The sequence below is a fragment of the Strix aluco genome, chromosome 12 (assembly GCF_031877795.1).
Source record: "Strix aluco isolate bStrAlu1 chromosome 12, bStrAlu1.hap1, whole genome shotgun sequence".
In the NCBI taxonomy this organism is placed as follows: Eukaryota; Metazoa; Chordata; class Aves; order Strigiformes; family Strigidae; genus Strix; species Strix aluco.
In genome coordinates, this window is record NC_133942.1 from 19,074,895 (window position 1) to 19,096,764 (window position 21,870).

Here is a 21,870-nt window from a genome sequence, read left to right on the forward strand (position 1 = left end):
AACAGTTGGTGGAAGAAGCTCATCTACTCCATCTGTTTCTCCCCTCTTGTATATGTAAGAATATGTATATGCTTTTTACCCCATATTTCTCCTTCGTCTCTCTTTATATTGGTCCATAATTCTTCCCTGCCTTCCTACACCTATGCTTTTGTCTCTGACATAAGCTATGGAAAACTGTTTCAATGAAATCTTGAAGCTCCTTTCTACTCAGTGGTGAATAATGGTTTAAATGAACCAATTCCTTCTCTTTAGAAATTCTCGTCTTTTCATTGACAGATTTCTGAATATTCCTGATAAAGACATGGAGAATATATGTAACAGCAGTGTGTATATCGACTTCATATCTCAGAGGGCACTGAGATTGATTATTCTTTAAGACTTGGGTCAATATTTACCTCTTGGGTCATTAAATCATGATTTTCATTTCTATAGGAGTCGATATCTGCCTATAAAGACAATTAAAACTTCCGCTAAAACTAGGAATGTGCCTTGTGCCTAGTTTATATGACAGCTGAGATGAGAGATGGATTAGATAAACAGATAGATCGGTGTAGAATGAGATTATTTGCCATGAAGATAGGTCATGTTCTGTACTTAGCTTCCAGGAATTCATGCAAAGATCTGACAGCATTGTGCAATACAATTGCACAATTATAATTTCCTGAAAATTATGTAGCACAGGTTTTGAATTTAAAGATGACAAAGTGATGATTAATTGCTTGGGAAAGCACAGATTTCAAATCTCATGAGGATAAAGCTGGAGTTTAGAAGTTTAGAAGCACAAAGAGCCTGACAAATTGCTCTGTTGTCGTATCATAAGTTACCATGAACCCTTAGATTCCTGAGTTGCCATGGATTCTTGCACAGGTGTCATGTTTATTTCTGCTGCAGACATAAATGCACTAGTCTTGACTCTGGATCCCTGAGATCATGTCAGATCAAATAAATAAAGCAAGATACAGCTGACTAACAAAGTTTGACACAGGTTATAGGCATGGCCCAGAGTCTAAGCTACTCTGAAGAAACCCGAAAAAAAAACATTAATACCCCCCCTATAGTCTTATAGTGCTTATTATGAAGAACCAGGAAACTTTTTCTTTTTCAGTGCTCAAGATTTTGCCTTTTTAAAATTCTTTTCCTCTCCCTAGGTATTCTGTGACTACCATGGACACTCCCAGAAAAAGAATGTGTTTGTTTATGGCTGCAGCATCAAGGAAACCTTGTGGCAAGCAGGCTGCATGGTTGACACAGACATTATCACAGAAGATGTTGGCTACAGGGTAGGTCTACTTTGTTCCTTTCTGCAATTACTGGCGTGTATGTGCACTTATGCAGCTAGTTAAGAAAAGGACAGTTTACAAATTTTGGAGATAGGTGTAAGCTACCTTGGAGATAGGTCCAGAGAGTTTCAAATTATGCACAATATCTTCATGCACTAGATATTAGCAAGAATATTGTAGATGGGTCCTTATTTTTTTTCATTTTAGTAAGGTGCTGTATTATAATCTTTGCCTACAGTCTAATAGGACAGCTATATTTTTTTGTGATTTATAATTTCTAAATATACATGCAATTTTGTCCCCTCACCCCACCATAATAAGAAAATAAATGGGAATTGCGTAATGATAACTGAGAAAATGGCAATGTACCACTGTCCTACTCAGTTGAATTTCTTCATCACAAAAAGCTCCTGGTCCCACAGAAAACACCAGAGAATTCAATGGGTGTCAAACAGATCCAACATAGTGGAATTACCTCCACAGCAAGTGCTTGGTGTCATAGCTAGAGAAATTTTTCTGGAATTAGAAAGAGCAAATACTAAAATCTGGTTTGTTTCTACTTCATGTGAGTGTCGTCTTCATCAAACTGTTCTCTGGATTTCCTGCCCATCTCTTTTTTCTTTTTTTTGTGTATCTTTAGATGATATTTTCTTCTTAAATGACAAATTTCTGTGGAAAAAAAAAAAGAATATTATGAACTCTAATTATAGTATCCAAAAATGCTAATTTCATGAAGCATTCATTGTGGCCTTAAGCAGATTACAGAGGTATAGCTTGGTTCACTCCAACCTGAAAGAAGTTCAAAAGTCTGTTTATGTCTCTATAATTTTTGCTACTTCAGCACAGATACTAATTATCCTCCCACAAGGATGCCACATCTTCCGTGTTCATCTTAAGGCATTGTACACAGCATACTGAAACGGCTGGAAGAAAGTGCTCCAACGTTCATTGTGAGGGGTCCCTGTGGCAAACACTGTTTCACAAAGAAAGCAGGGAGGGTACTTACAGTCAGGACATCTTTCGCTGTGTTTGAATTCAGAGGGCTTGAAAAGGCTGAGGATGGTTCGCTGTTACACAAACAGAATTCAAATGCTGCTGTCAGCATCTGGAGCCTGTCTTGAATCTGCAATGAAGACAGGCTCCAAGGCTGTCCAAGAATACTCTGCGGTGGCCTATGAGAAAGACTTCTGTGGTTCAAATCCCTCTTCTGCACAAAATGGGCGCCTGCTGCAATTCCTGCCTGTGGGTGATCCTCTTCCTTCTCAGGCTGGGGAAACTGGGTATATAGGAGAACACATCTGCAATTGCAGACTGCAGCAGATAATCACTCCTGTCTCAGACCTGCTTTCTTGAAGTGTTTGCACAGGTTTCCCTCCTGCCTCCTGTAGGTAGTTGGGGATTAATCCGCCCTCCGTGATTGATTTTTCTCCCCAGGAGCAGGAACCAAATACCTCAAGAAAATGTTGGTTTTTGGAACCGCCTTTGCCTCATAGGTCATAGACTCAGCTGTAGCCCTTGGCAATATGCAGGAGTAAGAATCTTCATTACCATCTAATATTTGTTTGCCTTGGGTGACTTGCACAGCATTGGCATTGCAAAGCCCAGCTTGAAGATTTGTCCTTTTGATAGCCATTCCAGCCCCCTTTGTCAGTAATCTCTGCAGGGACATCAAAGAAATATAATTCCGTTCTTTCCTAATGGGACTGGAGGTTTATGGACAGGGTCCTGTGTGAGGGGAGCAGCTTCCTTTGCTCTTGTACATGCTAAATCCAGCTGTGCATGAGAAAGAGAACACAGTCACGCTGCTGCATTATCATAAAAGCGTCCTTTAAAAGGGTGTGTTTTCACTCTTTCAAAATATACACTTGAAAGATAATTAATGAGAAGAATAAGTAGAAAAGAAAGAACCATTAGTGTGAAATCCAGTGAACGCTGGTAAAATGAAAAGAATATTAAATTCAGATTTGCTAATGCTCCTAAATGACTCCTGTGTACAGAGGCATTACTGTTACCTGTCAGCGTTTTTATTTAATTAAATGTAAAAGATTGATTATGCATATAATTTCAATTGTTTCAAAAAGCTGAACTGGATTAGGGATTTGATTATTGTATTTGATAGTACATATTTATAAAAAAATCTGTGTATTTGTTCAGATAAGGGCAAAAGGAAAACTAATCTGAACTTTCACATACCGTTTAACTGGATGTCATGATTGTGCTGAGGCTTATAAACATCTAGGTGATATGGCTCTGCTGCATTTTTTTTAATTCCTGTTCAACTCAAATCCAGGAAAACCTGGAAGCACTGCATAAAAGCATTATATTTTTGATCTCCATGCAGCAAGTAGCACACTGAAAACAATCCAGAAATGTTGGCTGCTTCATCTAACACAAACAGTCAATTTTAAAGATTCCTCTGTTCAGTATGCTACAGGAAAGGCAGTGCTGTAGCTCTTGGTAGCACACTGGAGATCTTGACTTAAGAGTGAGGCTCGCGGTGGTCTCTGATTTAAATTGGAATCTCTTCCTTTGTTCCTGTTTTCTCTACCTCAATTTTTTCATCTGAAAAATGGACCTTATAGATCTTTAGATCTATACGTTATAGAACTGGTAAAGTCTGTTGACAGCTGTGGCCAGAATATACTGAAAAATGAAATTTACGTTTTTGTTATGGAGATGTGTACAGTTAAGCCATTTGCAGAAGATATTGCAAAATAGTTTAGGCCAAAAATTTATCATTCACATCAAACATGTTTTAGGAAAAGACATTATTCTTTCAGGGAAATCAAGTATTCCTGTACAGTGCTGTGAAGTAAATCTCAACAGCATGGAACTACCATTGCTCAGAATCAGTCAGTGAAACATTGTTATCAGAAAGTAAAATAAGCTAGTTGGCTTTCACTGCCCACGCTGAATAAAATTCAAGGGTAAATGACATTAGCAATAAGTGGGAACTCCTTCTATATGATTCCATTCAATTCAAATGCTTAAGATGACTGTCGTCAAAGAAATAATGGAAGTCCTCGTTTTGCTTACTCTTCTCTAGACGGATCAAAGGAGCTTTTGGCTTATGTTGTGGTTAATATACCAGCACCAAAATTTAGACACGCACACACATGTGTATATGTGTGTGTGTACTCAAAGGTCCGGTTTCTACATAGAGTACCCCTAGTGTTAATGTATCTAATATATGTTTTTATAGAGTGTAGAAGCAACACATTTAACACAGTATAAGAGTTGCCTCCACACTAAGGGAAATATTTGATACTGCAGTGTATTAGGAGTGTTTACAGACTTTGTTGTTGGGAAATATGATTTCTAGAATAAGAAAATCACTCAGGGCTAATATGTAATTATTACTGTGTTTTCATGATTACTTCTAATTGTGATTCTCTAAATGGAGTGTATAAAATATATCATTTGGACTCCGATGATAATATTTGGGTTTGCGTCATGATGCAAGTTAGTTAAACATTAAGCTCTGTTTTCATATAATTATGTGTGACCTTCTATGAGAATACATATCCCCTTTCTCTGCTCTGTGCGAGGTTCAGACAAAACTCCTCCCATAGCTGAATCCCTTGTCAGATTGTGGATGCATGGTGGGATGATATATAGTATAGTTGGAGGGGGGAAAATGGGAACATCAGGTACTGAACTATGACTGCCGCCCTCTCGGTACAACAGGAAGGTGTAGGTTAATGTTGAAGCAGCTTGAAAACAAAACTCTGTAAGCGACTGCAGCAGTCCCAAACTATTGAGTGTGAAAATGTTTAGTTTTGAATGAGATATACCAAGTGTACTAGATATTTTGCATTTTAGTCTTTGGGGTGAAACAAATGTTAGAATCTGAGGATTTCACATGGGATGGACATAACGCACTGGTTGGAGATCTCAGTAACAATGTCTACAGATAGATTTGATTATATACACATTAAAAAACACAGGTCTTTCTGTATATGTGTATATGATATAAACACATGTGCATCTGTTCAATTCATTTTCTCATCACTGATGATATTTTCTCATAGACTCTTCCTAAAATCCTGGATAAAGTGGCCCCTGCATTTGTCATGAACAGCTGCAGCTTCCTGGTGGAGAAGTCCCGGGAGTCGACGGCCCGGGTGGTGGTATGGAAGGAAATGGGTGTGTTGAGGAGCTACACCATGGAGAGCACATACTGTGGCTGCAGCCATGGCCTCTACAAAGTGAGCAAATCTCTCAAAGAACCCTGTACCACCCTCGACCTAATGCACATCTCATGAGTTTGGAAGGGTAAAGCGGAGGAGATAGCTATTGTCTTGATGCTTAGCATTGTCTTCTCTCTCCAGACCTATGTAGCCATGCTTCTGAGTTTCTCCACAGTGAAATCTTTCCATGATCCCTCACTCTTTTACCTTCCATGACAGGAAAATAGAGTCCATGCTCTGAGGTTTCATTCAACAGTGAAATAAAAGAAACTCCAGTCTGGAGCCAAAAGCACTAGCTGAAGGAAGTACTGTTTTTGAGATGATACAGGGCACTTACCCTGAAAAGGGCATTCACAGTGTTGTAAAAAATGTGTTGGCAGGTCATATGGACATCTTTGAGCCTAGTTATAAGGTAATTAGCTTGAATACTACTGACACCAAGCTCTTTGTTATAGGCTAGCATTCACCTGGCTAAATTTAAGAGCCTGCACTCAGAATCCTGCATTAGGAGTTGCCTGTTACTGACAGCCAAAGGCTAGTTTTGACAGCTGTCATGAGCTCAAGGTATGCCTGTGACTGTGATCTAAACAGACCTGAATTTCACATCAAAGGAAGTTCCAGTCTTGGTAGGAAGGGTTGTACTCATACCAAATGCAGCAGAGACATCAGTCTATGAGATCTCCTGGCACTTTTTAAGTACACAGGATGAAATCTGTTAATTGCATTTAAGTGATTATAATTCTCCATTCACTCAAATAGTGAATTCTTTCTCTTGTTCCTTTCCCAAACCTGTTGCTTTCATTGAAAGGCTTCCATATTCTACCTCATTTCTCCCACTAGGGAGCAATCCTTATCTATACAGCATTAATAAGCAGTTAAGGATCCTGAAAGACCCTTAAGGAAAGAGCCATTATTACAAATAATAATTAATAAGACATTCAAATTATTATCTTTGGAAGCTCTATACTAATCCTTTTACCTCTCTCTAGAATGTAGCCAGGAAGTACTCAGCTACTGTTTTAACCATGCTCTACTATACACACATCAATTCCAAGACAGGAAAGGCAGAAGGAAAAAACGGCAGACAGTTTAAAGGAAGAGAATATGATTGCCCTGGGCATTACATCTAACGCTCCCTACTCCTGAGAAGTGCTAATGGCTTTTTAATAGGCACCACAGGTCAAGACAGTGGTTTTGAATCTGTTTTAGACAGTGGGGGGAAATCTACCTCGACTGAAGTGAATAACAAAACTCCTAGTGATCTCCATAAAGGAGGATTTCACTGATTTCCTAGATAACCACAGTAAGACCTAAAAAAGTAATGCATCAGATTGTATCAATATCTAATGATTTGTTCTCCTTCAGCATCTGTGACGTCTTTAACCTAAATTTGCTTAATTTGGGCTATTAGATGCTTGACATAGTAGGAAGAGAACATTAAATGCCACATTCAGATGTTGCATTTAAGCATTGTGCCACCCACAGGGGCCCTGTATTATATAGTAGAGGTACCAAAAATAAGCAGAAAGACTTAATGCAGATGGTTCAGGATTCTTTTTTTAAAGAAATACTTTAAAATATGTGAAACTATTTTCTCCATTCTTTCTTGTCCTCTTTTTCATCACTGATCAGGACCACAGGTAGCCACTGAGGAAAAGAGCAAGTTGACATATGAGGGCTTGTGACTGACAGAATCCAGTGTTCTTATGGCCCATAAAGAAGTCTGTAAGCTGTAAAGCAGTTTTGAAATTTCCATTCTGAGCACCCTGAAAAGCTGACTCCCTGTTTGATCACTGGGTTATTTTTATGAGGTCACATATATTTTTTTTTTTTCTCCTTTATTTAGGATTATCATTCATCTCAAAGATGGAGGACACACAAATATTCCCATGAGGGGGCATTTCTTCATCGTTTCTTCATCATAAGGATAATGAAAACACTTTTTGCAGTTTCTCTGATTCAGGCAGCTTTAAAGTATTTCCACTCACTTTTTCTAAGTACACTAAGTACCAAACTTGTTAGTATCAAAATGGAATATAATTTCTTATGTTGACATTTACGCTGGAGCTGCATATAATTGCATAAACTATCTCTTTCAAATAATTTATATTAATAGGCTGTTTCCTCTTCCTTTTAGTGGTCTGTAGAGTTGACTCTTGCTTGCTTGTTTGCTTGTTCTTACAAGTGAATTATTTTAGGTATGGACTTGACAGGTTGACCTGAAGATTTCGTTGCATAATACCATTTAATACTCAGCCTCCATCTATCAAGCCAAAACTACTTCATTAGTATCTGGAAGCCCTGAAAATATTCCTGTAAACTGGAAATTAATCACATAAGAGGTCATGTTTTTCTAGCAACTTCAACTTCTGTTCTTCATTCTTGGACTCTCAAGTTGATGTGTGTGTAAACAATAGACTGAGACTAACACTCAGGCAGGAGATGTCAGCATCCTATATTTAGAGCTTTCTGATATTTGGATTAGTAGATTTGTGTTTAACTGTGAATAGAATCAGTTTCTTAATTGCATAGGATTGATCTCCCTGTAGGGATATATCCAGAATCTCCCCTGGACAAGCATGCCTTTATGTTTTGATACTTCTATACCTTGAAGTACAATACAAACAGCTGCTAGGATTTAAAACATCTCATTATATTCAGCAGAGACTCCCAAATCCAGCATCATTCAGTGAATCAGTGGTCAAACTTCTAATAGAGCACAGCAGACGTGAATCCTGGGCTTTAGCTTTCTTCTGCTTGTAAGTGATAAAAGTAATTTAAATAGCTGCTTTGCTGGCTATGAGCACAGATACAGTGCTTGGAGTTGCACAGATGTCTGATGGGGATTGTGCAAAGGATTTAGGAAGAGCAAGAAACCCTTATAGAGGCTGCAAGATGTTAAAATATTAATTGAACAAGCTGGTAAGTGTACCCCCTCTTGCCACGCGTTGAGGAAGGGCTGAGGTAAACCAGAGCCTAGTTTTTCTGATAGAGAGTCCAGAAAAGATGCATCGAGAGTTTTTCCAAGGGATGTGTGTGTCCTCTCTTGGATTGAAATGTAGCCTTCATTTTTAAAATAGTTTAGGGACTGAAAGACAAGGCAGGATTTGGTACTATTGATATGTAAATGAGAAGGAATAGTGACCCCAACCTCATTTAAAAGCCATTTGATTTCAAATGGGAAGGAGGGTGGAAATGAAAGAAGAGATGGTTTGTCTCTGTCGAATCTCCCTGTCTGTGTGATCAATGGAAACGCAATAAGCCAACTACCCTTAATGAAGCGAAACATAAAACTAAAGAAACTATTGATCTTATCTAAGGTTTTGTTCAACCTAAGGAAGAAGAAAGAAGGGGAAAAAAATATCCAAACTCTTTTTCATTTTGTCTGGATTGCCCAATTTGGTTTTAGAGGAGCAGTGTCTCCATTTGAAAGTTGCTAAAAGCAAAGCAGCCCATTTCTGCGGGGAATTCTCCCTCCTGCTTCTGCCAGTTTACAACCCTGTGGTCAAAACAGAAAACAATTTAAAAAACCCTGAGATCTGCCTATCATTTCTTTGCTCATGTGAAGGCTGTTGGCATTGTTCCTTTCTTGGAGCTTTTATCCCTTCCAGCTTACTATGTGATTTTTATTGCTGCCTCCATTTTGTGGGATGTAGAGGCCCTTCTCATCTTCTTTAAAAGACTGAATGCAAGGCTGTACTGTAAGAAGTTCTGCTGAGTACAGGTACAGTCAGGTACAATCAAGACCCCAAAAGAATCAAATCTCCAGTGACACATATTGATATTTTCCCAAGTTTTTTGTGTGATTAATTTTTAAACTTGCATATCTCTTTGTTGTTACCATGTTCTATCATGTTATGCTCTTTCACTATCCTTCTGGATTTCTTGTTACGTAGCCTACTAATTAAGACCCTTCTATAGGGTATTGCACTGTGCTGTTCCATTCATTACTGCATCTATCATCCTACAAGTTGTGCCATGGTATACAGCTGAGTTCCAAACTATATGTCTTGGTAATATAGCGAATCTAAAAAATTCAGCTTCATGCTCTGTGAGTACATTCTATGTTGGAAAAGCATTTTCCTTGCACGTTGTGCCTGCTGGTGGAGGTGTAGTACTAACGGAAATAGATTTTAGCTTCTTGCTTCGAAGGGATTATAAACAACAAGGAGTAACAAATGAGTTTTAAAATTATTACAGATATCTTGACAGTGCCCTTTGAAGGAGATTTTACTAGTGATATGGATCCCTCTTTGAAGAAAGCCTTTGGGAGAGCTGAGAAAAAAGATCTTTTTTATTTTTCTGTCCAGTTTAATGCTTCTAAGTCAGAGGAATTGAATACCCCAAATTTTCTCATCAGACTTGATTAGAGGGAAAAGCCATCCCTTTGCAGATACACTGGAAGCAAAGAGATCAGTACCAAGCAGTGTGGCCGCACTGTTCATAAGACTTTCTTGACAGTTGTTCAAAATGTCTTTGTTGAACAACAGTGGTGAGAGTCTAATTGGAAGACCTGATATGCATCCCCTTTAACCTGTCTAGCATGGGCTGAATTGTTTAAAATGAGTGATGAACCAATGATTCACCATGGAAGCGTGGCAATATGCCAAGATGAAAGCCTTTCCCCTTTCTAGTCTTTCAGAGGTGAACTTCTCTGGCTTGACCTGTTTCTGCCCAAACTAGCAAAGTTGTTACCGATCTGTGATTTGTTCAATGAATTAGAGCACTGTTTCTTTATAGTTTTCTGTAGGCAATGAATTATTTTCTTCATCTTCCTTACTATTGATGATTACTTACCAAATTTCTGTGAGGAATTTTTATGTATGCTTTATTCATAAGCAGTTTATTACAGTTAATAGTCAGAAATTGAGTTGTTTTGATGGATTTTGCAGGTCATATGATACTGCTTCTGTTCTCCAGTAAGATATATATTGTTCTTATAATTGGAAATCTGGTGCACAAACTTACAAATAACTTTAATTTGGCCTCTTGCCAGTATTCAGCCACCAACAAAAATGGTTTCAGCAATATTCTTGCCATAAAGCATATTTGATAGGAACTTGCAGAAAGAAAAAGTAAAGAAATAAGATATATGGTTTCTGGTGTACATTTCTGGAAAATGCTTACATCATCTTTGCAAGTCTGACAGACTTTTCCTCATATTTGATTTATTTTGTCCCCCACAGCTTACACCTTTCCTAAGTATGGGTAAGTCTCAAAAGCATTCAGAAGCTTCTTTTTAAAAAAATAATCTCTAAAATGTGTGTGTTTAGCTGACCCTCAGTGCTCTGGGGATCTCATTCAAAAGCAGATGCTAAGAATAAGAAAGAATGATTTTCTTTCTGATAGTTCAGCTTCCAGTTCTGGTCCAGAGTGTCTCAAATTGGAAGCAGCTGTAACAGCAAGAAAAGCATAGGAAAAAAGTTATCTAATAGTAATCTAAGGACTAAAGGTTCAGATTCAGGATTTTGTTCTGTTTTCTTAAGTTGTTACCCAAGGCAAAAGTTTTCATCCTATTTGCTTTATTTCCCTGCTTCTATTATTTCCACCAACCCCTTGCACTAATTGATTGGTGATTCATTTTGTAAGATATTCTAATTGTACCTTTTATGCTTGTGGTCCTCATTTCATAAAACTATGTAAGGATTAATGGCATTTAGGAAGTGGGGAAAGGCATGTGGGGGAAGAAGAGAGAAAGGGTTTCTGAGCAAACAAATCAGGAGATGGTGGGTGTTTGTCTTCCTTGTAGATTCTTATATGAACTGCTACAGGATTTTCTCTCATTAGGTGTTTTTTATTGTTTTGTTTTAATTATTTGACAGAATGCTAACTAAGCAATCACATGCTTAACTGTGCTCAGATCTGTTTGGTTTGTGACACATTAAACAGGAGGAGTGTGAAGGTGTGCTGACTTTGACACTCTCAGATTGTTTGCAAAAGCAAGTCACAGATGGTGAGAACTTTGTAGGGATTTTTTGGCCCTTATATCTCCAAGAAAACTGGAGTTTGTCAGTAAGACTATTCTGGCTGATCTCATCTTTCTTCATGACTACCAAGACGGTTGTATTAAGGCAAGTGTGACCAAAACCACATGAGATGTAAGTATCATCTCTGTTCCCAAAAGTCATGGGTGTCATTGTTATTTACTAATTTTTTGGTGAAGGTGCTCAATATTGTCATATGGGAGGACTATTGAGGTGCATTTAAAAGTCTGTAAATTTTGCAGTAAGGTAATGCTCTCCATGCTCTCTACTCCAATTTCCTGAACCACTCTACAGTCAGTATAGCCTTGCCTTTTTGGAAAAGATCAGTAGTTGAGTAGGGTCGTTTTTCTTGTCATCATCGTTTCTGGAGAAGGCTTATTTCTTATTTGTTTGGGGTTTTGGGGGGCAGGGGAACTGTAGGGTGTGGTTTGGTTTTTTTTTTTTTTTAATGCTATATAGGACAAGACCTATTTTCTGGCACTAATGGGACTGCTTTGAAGCCTTTTTCTGAGAACACTCGGCCCCTCTTCCAATGTCTGCCAAATGTAGGTGTTTTGTGAATGACTCTGGAAAAGCAATGGTCTTTTAATCCAATAGACCAAGATTGCTGCTGTATAAACAAACAATTGTTTTCTCAGGGTCACTGAATAATTCCTTACCTCTTTCAAGAAGTTAGTATAGGGGTGGTTGCCTGCCAAATACTGTGCACTAGCCCATCTGTTGAGGTGTCCCATGAATGCTGCCTTGAATCAGATTTTGGAAAAAGTCTTCCCTGGCACCTGCTGCAGTGGCTTTCGGCTGTCACTCAGGCCATCTGCTTCCCTGTTCCTGGATTGAAAGATTCAAGTGTTAGGGGACTGAGGGATGTTCCATTGTCTTTGAACTCACATGGTCATGAGAAACAGGTGAAAATGGCACTTAATGGAGAAGAATGGAACAGCTTTCTTTAACCTCCCCATCCCCAAAGCACTCAGGAAGCACTAAAACGCAACACAAGAATTGTCAGGGCACTGGGCAACAGTATTTTAGTCTTTCTCAATATTGATGTGTACCCAAGGAATGATATATTGGAAATTTTTAATATATATGACAAAAGATGATCACTGATGCTAGCGGATCATGGATGAAGATACTAATTTAAATTGTTATGTTTTATTTTGATTATTTCTCCGGAGATGTTGAGCCAGCTGTATCCCTGACTTGCTGAGTTCAAGTAGTGTTATATCAAGGTATATTTGGATAATTAGCTTTGAAAAGATATTCCAGACACCTTGACAGTCTTGGAAGGAAGGATGTGTTAGCAATGCACTGGGAATAGCTTGTGAATGTGTTCCCTCCCTCTCAGACCCTGTCTGGAAGGAAACAAGAGTGCTTTTGCCAGCTCTGTTACTGATAAAAGCCGGAAGAGACACCAGATTTTATCCTTAGTCATGTAATATCCAGTAAGTTATTCTAACTGCAGACTTTTGGTTAAAGGAAATGGGAAGGTCTGTATAGAAAGGCTGTCACAGTGGTGATTTTAACACAGCTCAAACTGAGTTTGAGGCATCTCTAGTAGGACTGAGCCACAGGGAAGTCACATCACAGCCTTCCCCCATGGCACTAGCCTCTGAAGCTTGCTGTGTGATCCTGTTCTGAATTTTCCCACCAAGGTTAGTACTTGTGTACCAAGGTTAGTACGGTGTAGGTGAGTGTGGATCTCTGGCATTTCCAGATATTTTAGTCCCAAACTTAGTTTTTGACACAGCATTTTCACACAGCAGTGATGAATCTTTACAGTATGGAAATGGGCAGCCTTATTAATTGTGCCAAAATATGTGGTTTATGATAATTAATTGTCAGAACAACATAGTGATTAGGCTGAAATTACATTGTCTTTTGGTTTGTAGCCACATAACCTGTGTGTTTTGGACTATTAGGCTGTATTGAGTCAAATGAGATAGTCCTGGATGAAAACTCTCCATAGGCATCTTGGGGTGAAGCTGCGAGCTGCCATGGAGCATTCCTAGCAGCCAAGATAACTTAGCGCTCAAGAGTGTTGTCCTCATGCCATTTCATGTGCATGGACATTTCCCTAGTTTCCTTCTAAGACACCCCATTATATATGTGCAGAAACAGGAGTGCTGAAGGTAACATTAGCATAAAATGGAATAGACAAAAAGCTGTAGATAAAAGAGCATGGGATCTTTAGGTCCCATTTTAGGACGTCTGTCATGCAAATCTCATTTCTCTGCTCTCCTTAGTAATTCAGGCTAAGAAAGAGGATGCAAATCATGACTTGGCAGAAAATATAGGTGCTATATCCTAACCCAGATTTTGTTGGTAAAAACATGTTACAAAAGAAGAAAAATATGGTCCTGAACCACAAAGTAGTAAAAAATTTGCTAGCTTCTCTGCCTTTTGGAACCAATTTTGAAGTTGACGCTAAGGGAATGTCTGCTTCTCCAGCTCCTAAGCAGACAGCCTGGCCCAATCTGCAGCCCTTTGGCAGAAGTAGTATCTTAAATCAACTCCTTTGTCTCTACTGTTGATAGATTATTGGGTGCTGACTGGCGGCGTAACAAGAGAATAGGTCCCATGCCATATAAATAAATTATGGCACAATAAAAAATGATGATGGGATGAGATCATAATGGATCTGACTCTGCAAAGCTGGGAGGTATCCAGTTCTGTTGAGGTTCAGTGGACATAGTTGGCATGCACAATAGCAAAGTAAGAGCAATCATGTACCACCTCATTGGCTCACTCTTTTCCACCATCATATAATTGAAACAGTTGTCCTAGCTGTGCTGTTTACCCCTTCTGTTTGGGACTCAGCCTTGGAGTGCTTGTTCCAACAAATCCCTGCAATCTCCTACATTCCTTTCCCTAGCTAATGATGTTAGCGTTTCTTGGTTGGTAGTTTGCTTTTTATTAAACCAAGGGACATAGCGAACTCCTTGGGGCTGAGGAGTGGAAAACAGGCATTATCTTGATTCTTTCCTGTCTTGAATACTGATGTTCCTCTAGATTTCTTTTTTTCCCCAGTGTATTGTAAACAACTGATGTTTCTGCTTTGTTTATGGGATCTTTCTCCCTCGGCTGCTTTTGTGCATCCCTAGATACTTGGTTGAAACCCAGTCTTTCTATATTCCAACGCTGTACTCGAGAAAGGAGGTGATGGGTACAGATAGGGGTTATCAAACTGTTTCTCTATGAAGAGAATGAGCAACAAGACTACCTAGAATCAGAAGTGCAAATACCCTGTCATATTCATCTTCTAGAATTTGAGAAAGCAGGATTAGATGGAAGAATCCCAGGTTTTGACATTAGAGATTGGGCAACCTAGATGCTTGAAGCAAAAAAATCCATTTGCAATTGCACTTGTGGTTGCATGGAGAAGAGATTGCATTTTGTGAGGGAACAAGATACGAATCAATGGCTGACCTCCATATTTTCACCCTGCTGACAAGATACTGTTATTGTGGCCCCATTTGAAAATGAACAAAAGCAGTGTACTCATGCAGAGACATAAAAACAACAAATGCTGTCGCCTTGTGACCGAGAGACTGTGTCCTTCCACATGCTGTAAGGAGGAACAAACTCTCCTAATATTAAAATCAATGCTGCCATGCTCAGAAGTCAAACAGTCTTTTGTAGAGCCAGAAGACTGAAAATGACTGGTAATTTGTGGTCGGGCTAATCTCCGAATTGTGTTTATTCATTGTATGGCTATAACAGAGGACCTGGTTAGACTTCAGATGTGGATTTCTTAGAGCCTTAGCTACATTCACAGTATAAATTATTAGAACAAACAGAAAACTACAGAAGTGAAGCAAACTAGATGTTTAAAGATTATTTTTAATTTTCTATTATAAATATTATAGTGATGTGACAAATCAGACAATTGCAGTCACACGCACGTGTGTGTGATTTTTCTGGATGAAATGTTACTGTTTTATTTGAAGCCCACTAAGCAATCTTGAATGGCATGACCTTGAATGCCCGTGGGATTTCAGTCTGCTGAAGAAAAAACTCTTGGGAAGGATAAGGGATAGAGAAGCAACATTCCTAGTGAAAACTAACTGTAGTATTTCAGTGGTGTACCTTTAAAAGTCCAAATATCATTCTACATCATCCTTTCAAGTTTTCTGTGGAATTGCAGCAGCTAGCTTTTTGATTTCTGATGTCTCTCTTGCTTGTTAATCTGGCCCCGTGTGGATTTATTGTACAAATCTATTTGGCAGCTGAAAATTGCCATTTGATGAAGCTCCTAGTCTAATCATGAACTCCTCAGGCATGGAAAATAAGAATGGGGAGGTGGCAAAAGCAAAGGCTGAAAGAGCCATGTTTTTCTTTCACTCTGCATGGATTTTAGAAGCATCTAAATTTCAAAGTCTTTCACACACAGGATTTTCTGCAGAGATTGATTGTGCTCCTCCTTGGATCATAACATTTGCCATGCTGGATCAGACCACTGGTCCATATAATCAGGTATCCTGCCTCACTGAGAGGCTGGTTCCTCATGGCTCAGAAGAAAACAAAACCAGCCTATAATGCAACTTATTCAATTACACTAAAATATGGAAAGGAAATAATCCTACCAGTCTGACCTGCCTTGCCTCCACTTCATACACTGTAGCATGAGGCCTGATTATCATTATCAAAACTTTGAAATAATGAGCTACATTCTCTGTGAATAATTATGGCACATTTTTATCCCCTTTCATAATCTTTTCTCAGACAGGGCTTCCTGCAGCAGTGAATTCTACTAGTTGATGCCTGTAATTCATATATGCTGTCCATCATTAAATGCAAGCTATATATTGAAATCTGATCTCCCTTCTTTCTCTGTTCTGTCCATTTCTGGTTTCTGTATGCTTGTAAGATGCGCTTCCCACAGCTCCCATAGTTCCCAGTCTGTTTTGTCTGTCAACTCTCTATCCATGTTCACTGCCACCCTTATGCCTGTATTATCTACTTCCAGGTCCCCTGGTCTGGTATCCTCTAAAATCAAATTAGATGGTCTATTCATTCTCTCCAGTCTCAAAATTGGTAGATACAGCCTGGTTCCACCCAGCTCTTGTCTCTTTGTTCAATTTCTTTGTTTTGTTTCCAATCCAGATTTATTTTTTCAGGTGTGCTAAACTCTTGTACTAATTATGTTATCTTTTATCTCTATTTTTCTTTCTACCACAAAATCTGTTTCAAATTACCCAATATACCAGGACTGACTGTTATTCCTCTGCATTGAAAGTCAGAGTACTGATATTTCTTTTTACTTAAATCACAGTTTGTGCCCTTGCCTGGTACTCTAAACATCATAAATAATACATGCGTGTCTGCAGTCTGCACCATGTGGTGGGTTTGTCCTTGAGTAGGGTCAGGTCTTCCAGCTGGAGAAGGTGGGTATTGCATGAGCCCACACTTGGAGATTCTGCTTCTGTCACAGCTCCTTGAGTATGATAATAGTGTCCTTTCTATGTAGCAGAGCTCTGCAGCCTCTCTCCCTTTCTGTGACTTCAGACACTGGATGGAGGTGAGAAGGGATCCCAAATCAACAGTAGCAGAGAGGCCAGTGTGCTGCGCTGCACGTGTGTGTATGAGGTATATGCATGTGATGGCATGTGAAGCAGGACTCTTGAAACCTCAAGTCTGGGCTGAAGACAAGAATTCCAGTGTCATAGTAAGAGCAAAGGGGGCTCAGTTCTCCTGCTCTTCTCTGCCATGTCCAGATGCAGCCTGTCTGGTAGCAGGGAAGGCTACAGTTGCTGGAAAAGGTATTAGGCACTGAAAACACAGTTTTAATAACAAATTCATGGAGTTTTAATGGTCAGAAGGGACTATTAGCTCTTCTGTTTTAACCTCTTATGCATCATAAGCCTTTGGGCTTCACCCAGGCAGCTTCGTACAGAGCCTGGTAACTTGTGTTTGTGTAAAGAGGTTTTGTAGAAGAACATTCAGACTGGATTTAAGAACATCACATGATTGGAAATCCATCTGGTCCCCTGATATTTTGTTCCAGAGGTCAGTAACTGTTAAATATTATTGCCTTATTCTAATTTGAATTCATTTGTCTGCTGTTTTCAGCTGCATTCTTGTTATTTTTCTCTGCTAGTTTAGAGATCTTTAGTAACTTCCAGTTTGTTCTCTTAAAGGTACTTACACAGTGCAACCAAGTCACCTTTCATTTTTTTTGATAATTAATTAAACAGGCTGAATTCTTTAATAGTTTGGCTATATCAGAACATGCAGGAGAGTGCCTCTGAATTACCTAACGGTGAGAGTGGAAAGTCCCGTGCTAAACCACATTAAGCTACATGTCAACACTGAAGCAGAATTAAGGCGTCCTTAATTAAATTTGGCTTAACTCATTTCTGAAGTAAATTAAGCTAAACTGATTTGCAAACACTTTAATTCTGAAAAACAGAGCAGAAATATGTGCTTCTGTATGTGATAAACTTGTACTTGTAAAATAAGGGTATGCTTGTGCTTGATGAACTCTGAGACAGAAGTTGATATGGAGACTTTTGGATAGAATTTGGAGGTTTATGGTTTATCTTTAGGTAAGACCCTATATTGCGTACTGCATATGGATGATGAAGAAAAAAACTGCTGTGATCTGCCTTGGATTTGCTATATTCTAATTTTTGTCTAAAGAATAAATTTTTGATGCACGCATTGCCAGATGGTGGGAGAACTACAAGTGAAGATACATGGTCTAGAAAGAGACATTTTGGCACAGCATACAACCTCTGGAAACGCAGACATCAGGGATGATTCAGAAACCATTTTCATACATGTCATAAGTGGGGAAGGATCAGACATGAAGAAGCTGAAGATGGCAGAAATCAAAAAAGCTGTTGGTTACTTATAGCCAAGAGAAGAAAGAGACTTTGGAGATGTTTAACGCTGATGTTGTGATATTCTTTTCTCAGATACTCATTAAGACAACTACTGCTATATAGAGTTAGAAGGATATCACTGCTGGCGTAAAACAAAAAACCATTAAGATATTTTCAACCAAGTAGTTGTCATAAGTGAGCTTCATCTGGGAAAAGTGGACACAGGAGTAAACAAAAATGTAACGTGACAGTGCATTGTCTACCTAGAGCAAAAGAATAAGATGCAAAGTCCAGTTAGGATGATGCATGTTGGGAACACATGGCAGAGTAATATGTGGAGTGGTATATTGTAGGATTCTTCAAGGCTCTTGATGAAAAGAAAATCTTGTTGATTTTGTCAGAGAGCTTTATAAAGCTGTGAATAAAAGAAGGAAGGAAAGATGGAACGATAACTATTGGTTGCATAACTGATGTGAAGCAGAAGACCTTTTTGAAGAAGTGAGCCATGTTTCAGTGGTCATGGGAATCACATGGATGAGGGACTTCAGAATAAAGAGGAAAACAACTAATCTTTCATGAAACAAAACAAAATAATGCTGAAGTAGGGTGGAAAAAAAAAAGAAAGAAAAAAGGAAGCTCAGACTCAAGTAGCTTGTCATAAAGAAATTGAGTCAGTGTGGGGAAAAAATGTAGAAGGAATGTAGCTCTCAAATGTCTACATATTACTGTTAAGCATCTGAATGATGAGCAAGAACAATTGAAAGATCTTGCTGATAAAGTGTAATTTAAGTATTGAAACCTGCTAGGAAAATTTTGGAATTTCATTTCTGGAATTTCAGAATCTCCAGATCCTGCTCTGTACCCTGCTTGAGGAGGACAGAAAGGGTAGTGAGCATGTCTGGCTGGGATGGGGGGGATGGCATTGTGTTACATCTTCATTTTCCAATAATTTAGGTCTACATATTGCACGTATGCTGACAAAGTCTAGGAAATGAGACTGCTTGGCACACTGAATCAAACTGGAAAATAGGCTAAGTTACTTTATAATACACAAAAAGTAAATGTGTAGCTATGGATTTCAGTTTGGGTGAGATACACCTGGGATTTTATGCTGTAGCAGTAGTTATAGAATCATAGAATACCAGGTTGGAAGGGACCTCAAGGATCATCTGGTTCAACCTTTCTTGGCAAAAGCATGGTCTAGATAGGATGGGCCAGCACCCTGTCCAGATGAATCTTGAAAGTGTCCAATGTTGGGGAATCCACCAGTACCCTGGGGAGATTATTCCAGTGGCCAATTGTTCTTGTTGTGAAAAATTTTCCTCTTGTGTCCAACTGGAATCTCCCCAGGAGTAACATGTACCCATTACCCTAGTCTTTTCCATGTGAGTCTTGTAAAAAGGGAATCTCCATCTTCTTTGTAGCCACCCTTTAAGTATTGGAACATGATGATAAGGTCTCCCCTAAGCCTTCTCTTCTCAAGGCTGAACAAACCCAGTTCTCTCAGCCTTTCCTCATACAGCAGGCTTCCCAACCCTTTGATCATCTTTGTGGTCCTTCTCTCGTCCCTCTCCAGCCTGTCCACATCTTTTATTGTGTAGCAGGGGCCAAAATTGAACACAGTATTCCAGGTATGGCCTGACAAGCTCTGAGCAGGGTGGGATAATGACTTCTTTATTTCTGCTGGTGATGTCCTTGTTGATGCAACTCATCAACCTGTTGGCTGTCTTTGCCGCAGCAGCACACTGTTCACTCATATTGAGCTCATTGTTCGCCAGGACTCCAGGTCCCTTTCCACAGAGCTGCTCCCTAGCCAGGTAGGTCCCAGTCTGTGCTGCACTCCTGGATTATGTTTTCCCAGGTGCAAGACCTTACACTTGTCCTTGTTGCTTGTATCCAGGTCTTCCTGCAGCATGGCTCTCCCTTCTGAAGTGTCCACTTCCGCACTCAGTTTGGTGTCATTGATAAACTTTATCAGGGTACATGTGATCCAGATCAGTTATGAAGATACTAAACAGCATTGGTCCCAATATCCATCCCAGGGGGACCCCATTTGTGACAGGCTGCTGGGTTGAAAAGGAGCTATTTCCTACCACATTCTGGGTGTGGCCTGTCAGCCAGTTCCCCACCCACTGCTCAGACCACTTCTCTAGACTGTAACGCACCAGTTTCACTAGGAGGAGGCTGTGGGGAACTGTATCAAAAGCCTTGGAGAAATCCATGTAGACAACATCCACCTCTTGTCCCATGTCAACCAAGCAGGTTACTTTGTCACTGAAGATGACCAGGTTTGTCAAGCATGATTTGCCCTTTGTGAATCTGTGCTGGCTTTTCCCAATCATGTGCTTCATGTGACTCATGATAGTCCCCAGAAGGATTCATTCCATATAGTAAATAATAAATATTATTAAAGATTCCAAACATTATAGATTATTATTTTCTAGCACAAAAGATGTAGTATCCAGTGTAACTCCATTTTGGACTACATTATAACAGGAAAGGATGAATTAATCTTTGGTGTGGGAGTTTGTGGTTACCTAGACACCACTGATCATGACCCAATTACATTTAATATGGGCAGAGGATAGTGTTCCTTTTAACATGTGTTCCTGTATATTTTTTCCTTAATAAGGGTTGATTTTCCAGAGCTGAGGAAATATTATAGATAAAGCAGACCACAAGAGAAAAAAAGAAAAAAAAAGTAGTATTATGAATAAAAATTGAGTCCTTTTTTCAAAGGATTTTGTTACATATCCAAAAAAGCACAATTCTCTAATCAAGAATTGAAGACACATTCTATTAAAAACCAGTCCTGGTTTAGTAGCAAAGAGAAGGCAATAATTAGAGTGTAGAGGACAGTGAATCATAATATTGATGAAAAATCTACATGATAGATTGATTATAGTAAGACAGATTTCTTTTATTTCAGTCTTGGTTTCTTGTTTGTTAGCACTAATTGTTTACTAGTATTTCTGAATGTAATGAGTAAACAACAGTAGAGGTCATTTTCCTAAGTGTGGCTGATGAAAACAGTCTTCTGAGGGATAATAGCATAGATTTATTGTCGCTGAACAAAGAAAACAGGGAAAATAGATACCAGCCAATATAATGTAGGAAATGGATATAAGATAGAAAGTAAAATTTCATGGCAGTCAGTACTAAGAACAGTAAGAAAGCATTTGGTACCGTTAGAAAATGAGCTCTAGAACACTATTATAGGAATTATTGCACTGATAATATTGTTAAAGAGATATACTTATTAAAGTAGTACCATTAATTTGTTAGAGGTGTTTCTTTTTCCACCCATAATGTTATTAGTCTTTCCAAAGATTATGCTGCGTTATAGTTTGGACATTCTCAATAATGATGACCCTAAACACAAAAATAATCATTCCTCTTATCACTTCTTTCTCTGGGATTTCTTAGGTCACCAGACTAGCTGCAGAGGGAACACTCTGTTCCTTTTCAGGACTCTTTAAATCTGCCATAGATTGGCATTTGTAAGACATATCTATTCAGTTTGTCCCCTCTGCCCCAGAAATTAGAAATCTTCTACTCTGTTGACTGTCTACTTAGTCCTAGCAACTTTGTT

The 21,870-nt window shown here is 38.9% G+C and overlaps 1 protein-coding gene across 1 annotated transcript in view; it reads left to right on the forward strand.

Moving 5' to 3' along the window:
* AGBL1 (AGBL carboxypeptidase 1) overlaps window positions 1-21,870 on the forward strand; it is a 289,485-nt gene that overhangs the window by 160,460 nt on the left and 107,155 nt on the right. Inside the window, exons 20-21 of the mRNA XM_074836939.1 lie at window positions 1,149-1,280; window positions 5,312-5,488. Of these exons, the coding sequence (XP_074693040.1) occupies window positions 1,149-1,280; window positions 5,312-5,488 (309 nt within the window). The remainder of the gene's footprint in view (window positions 1-1,148; window positions 1,281-5,311; window positions 5,489-21,870) is intronic.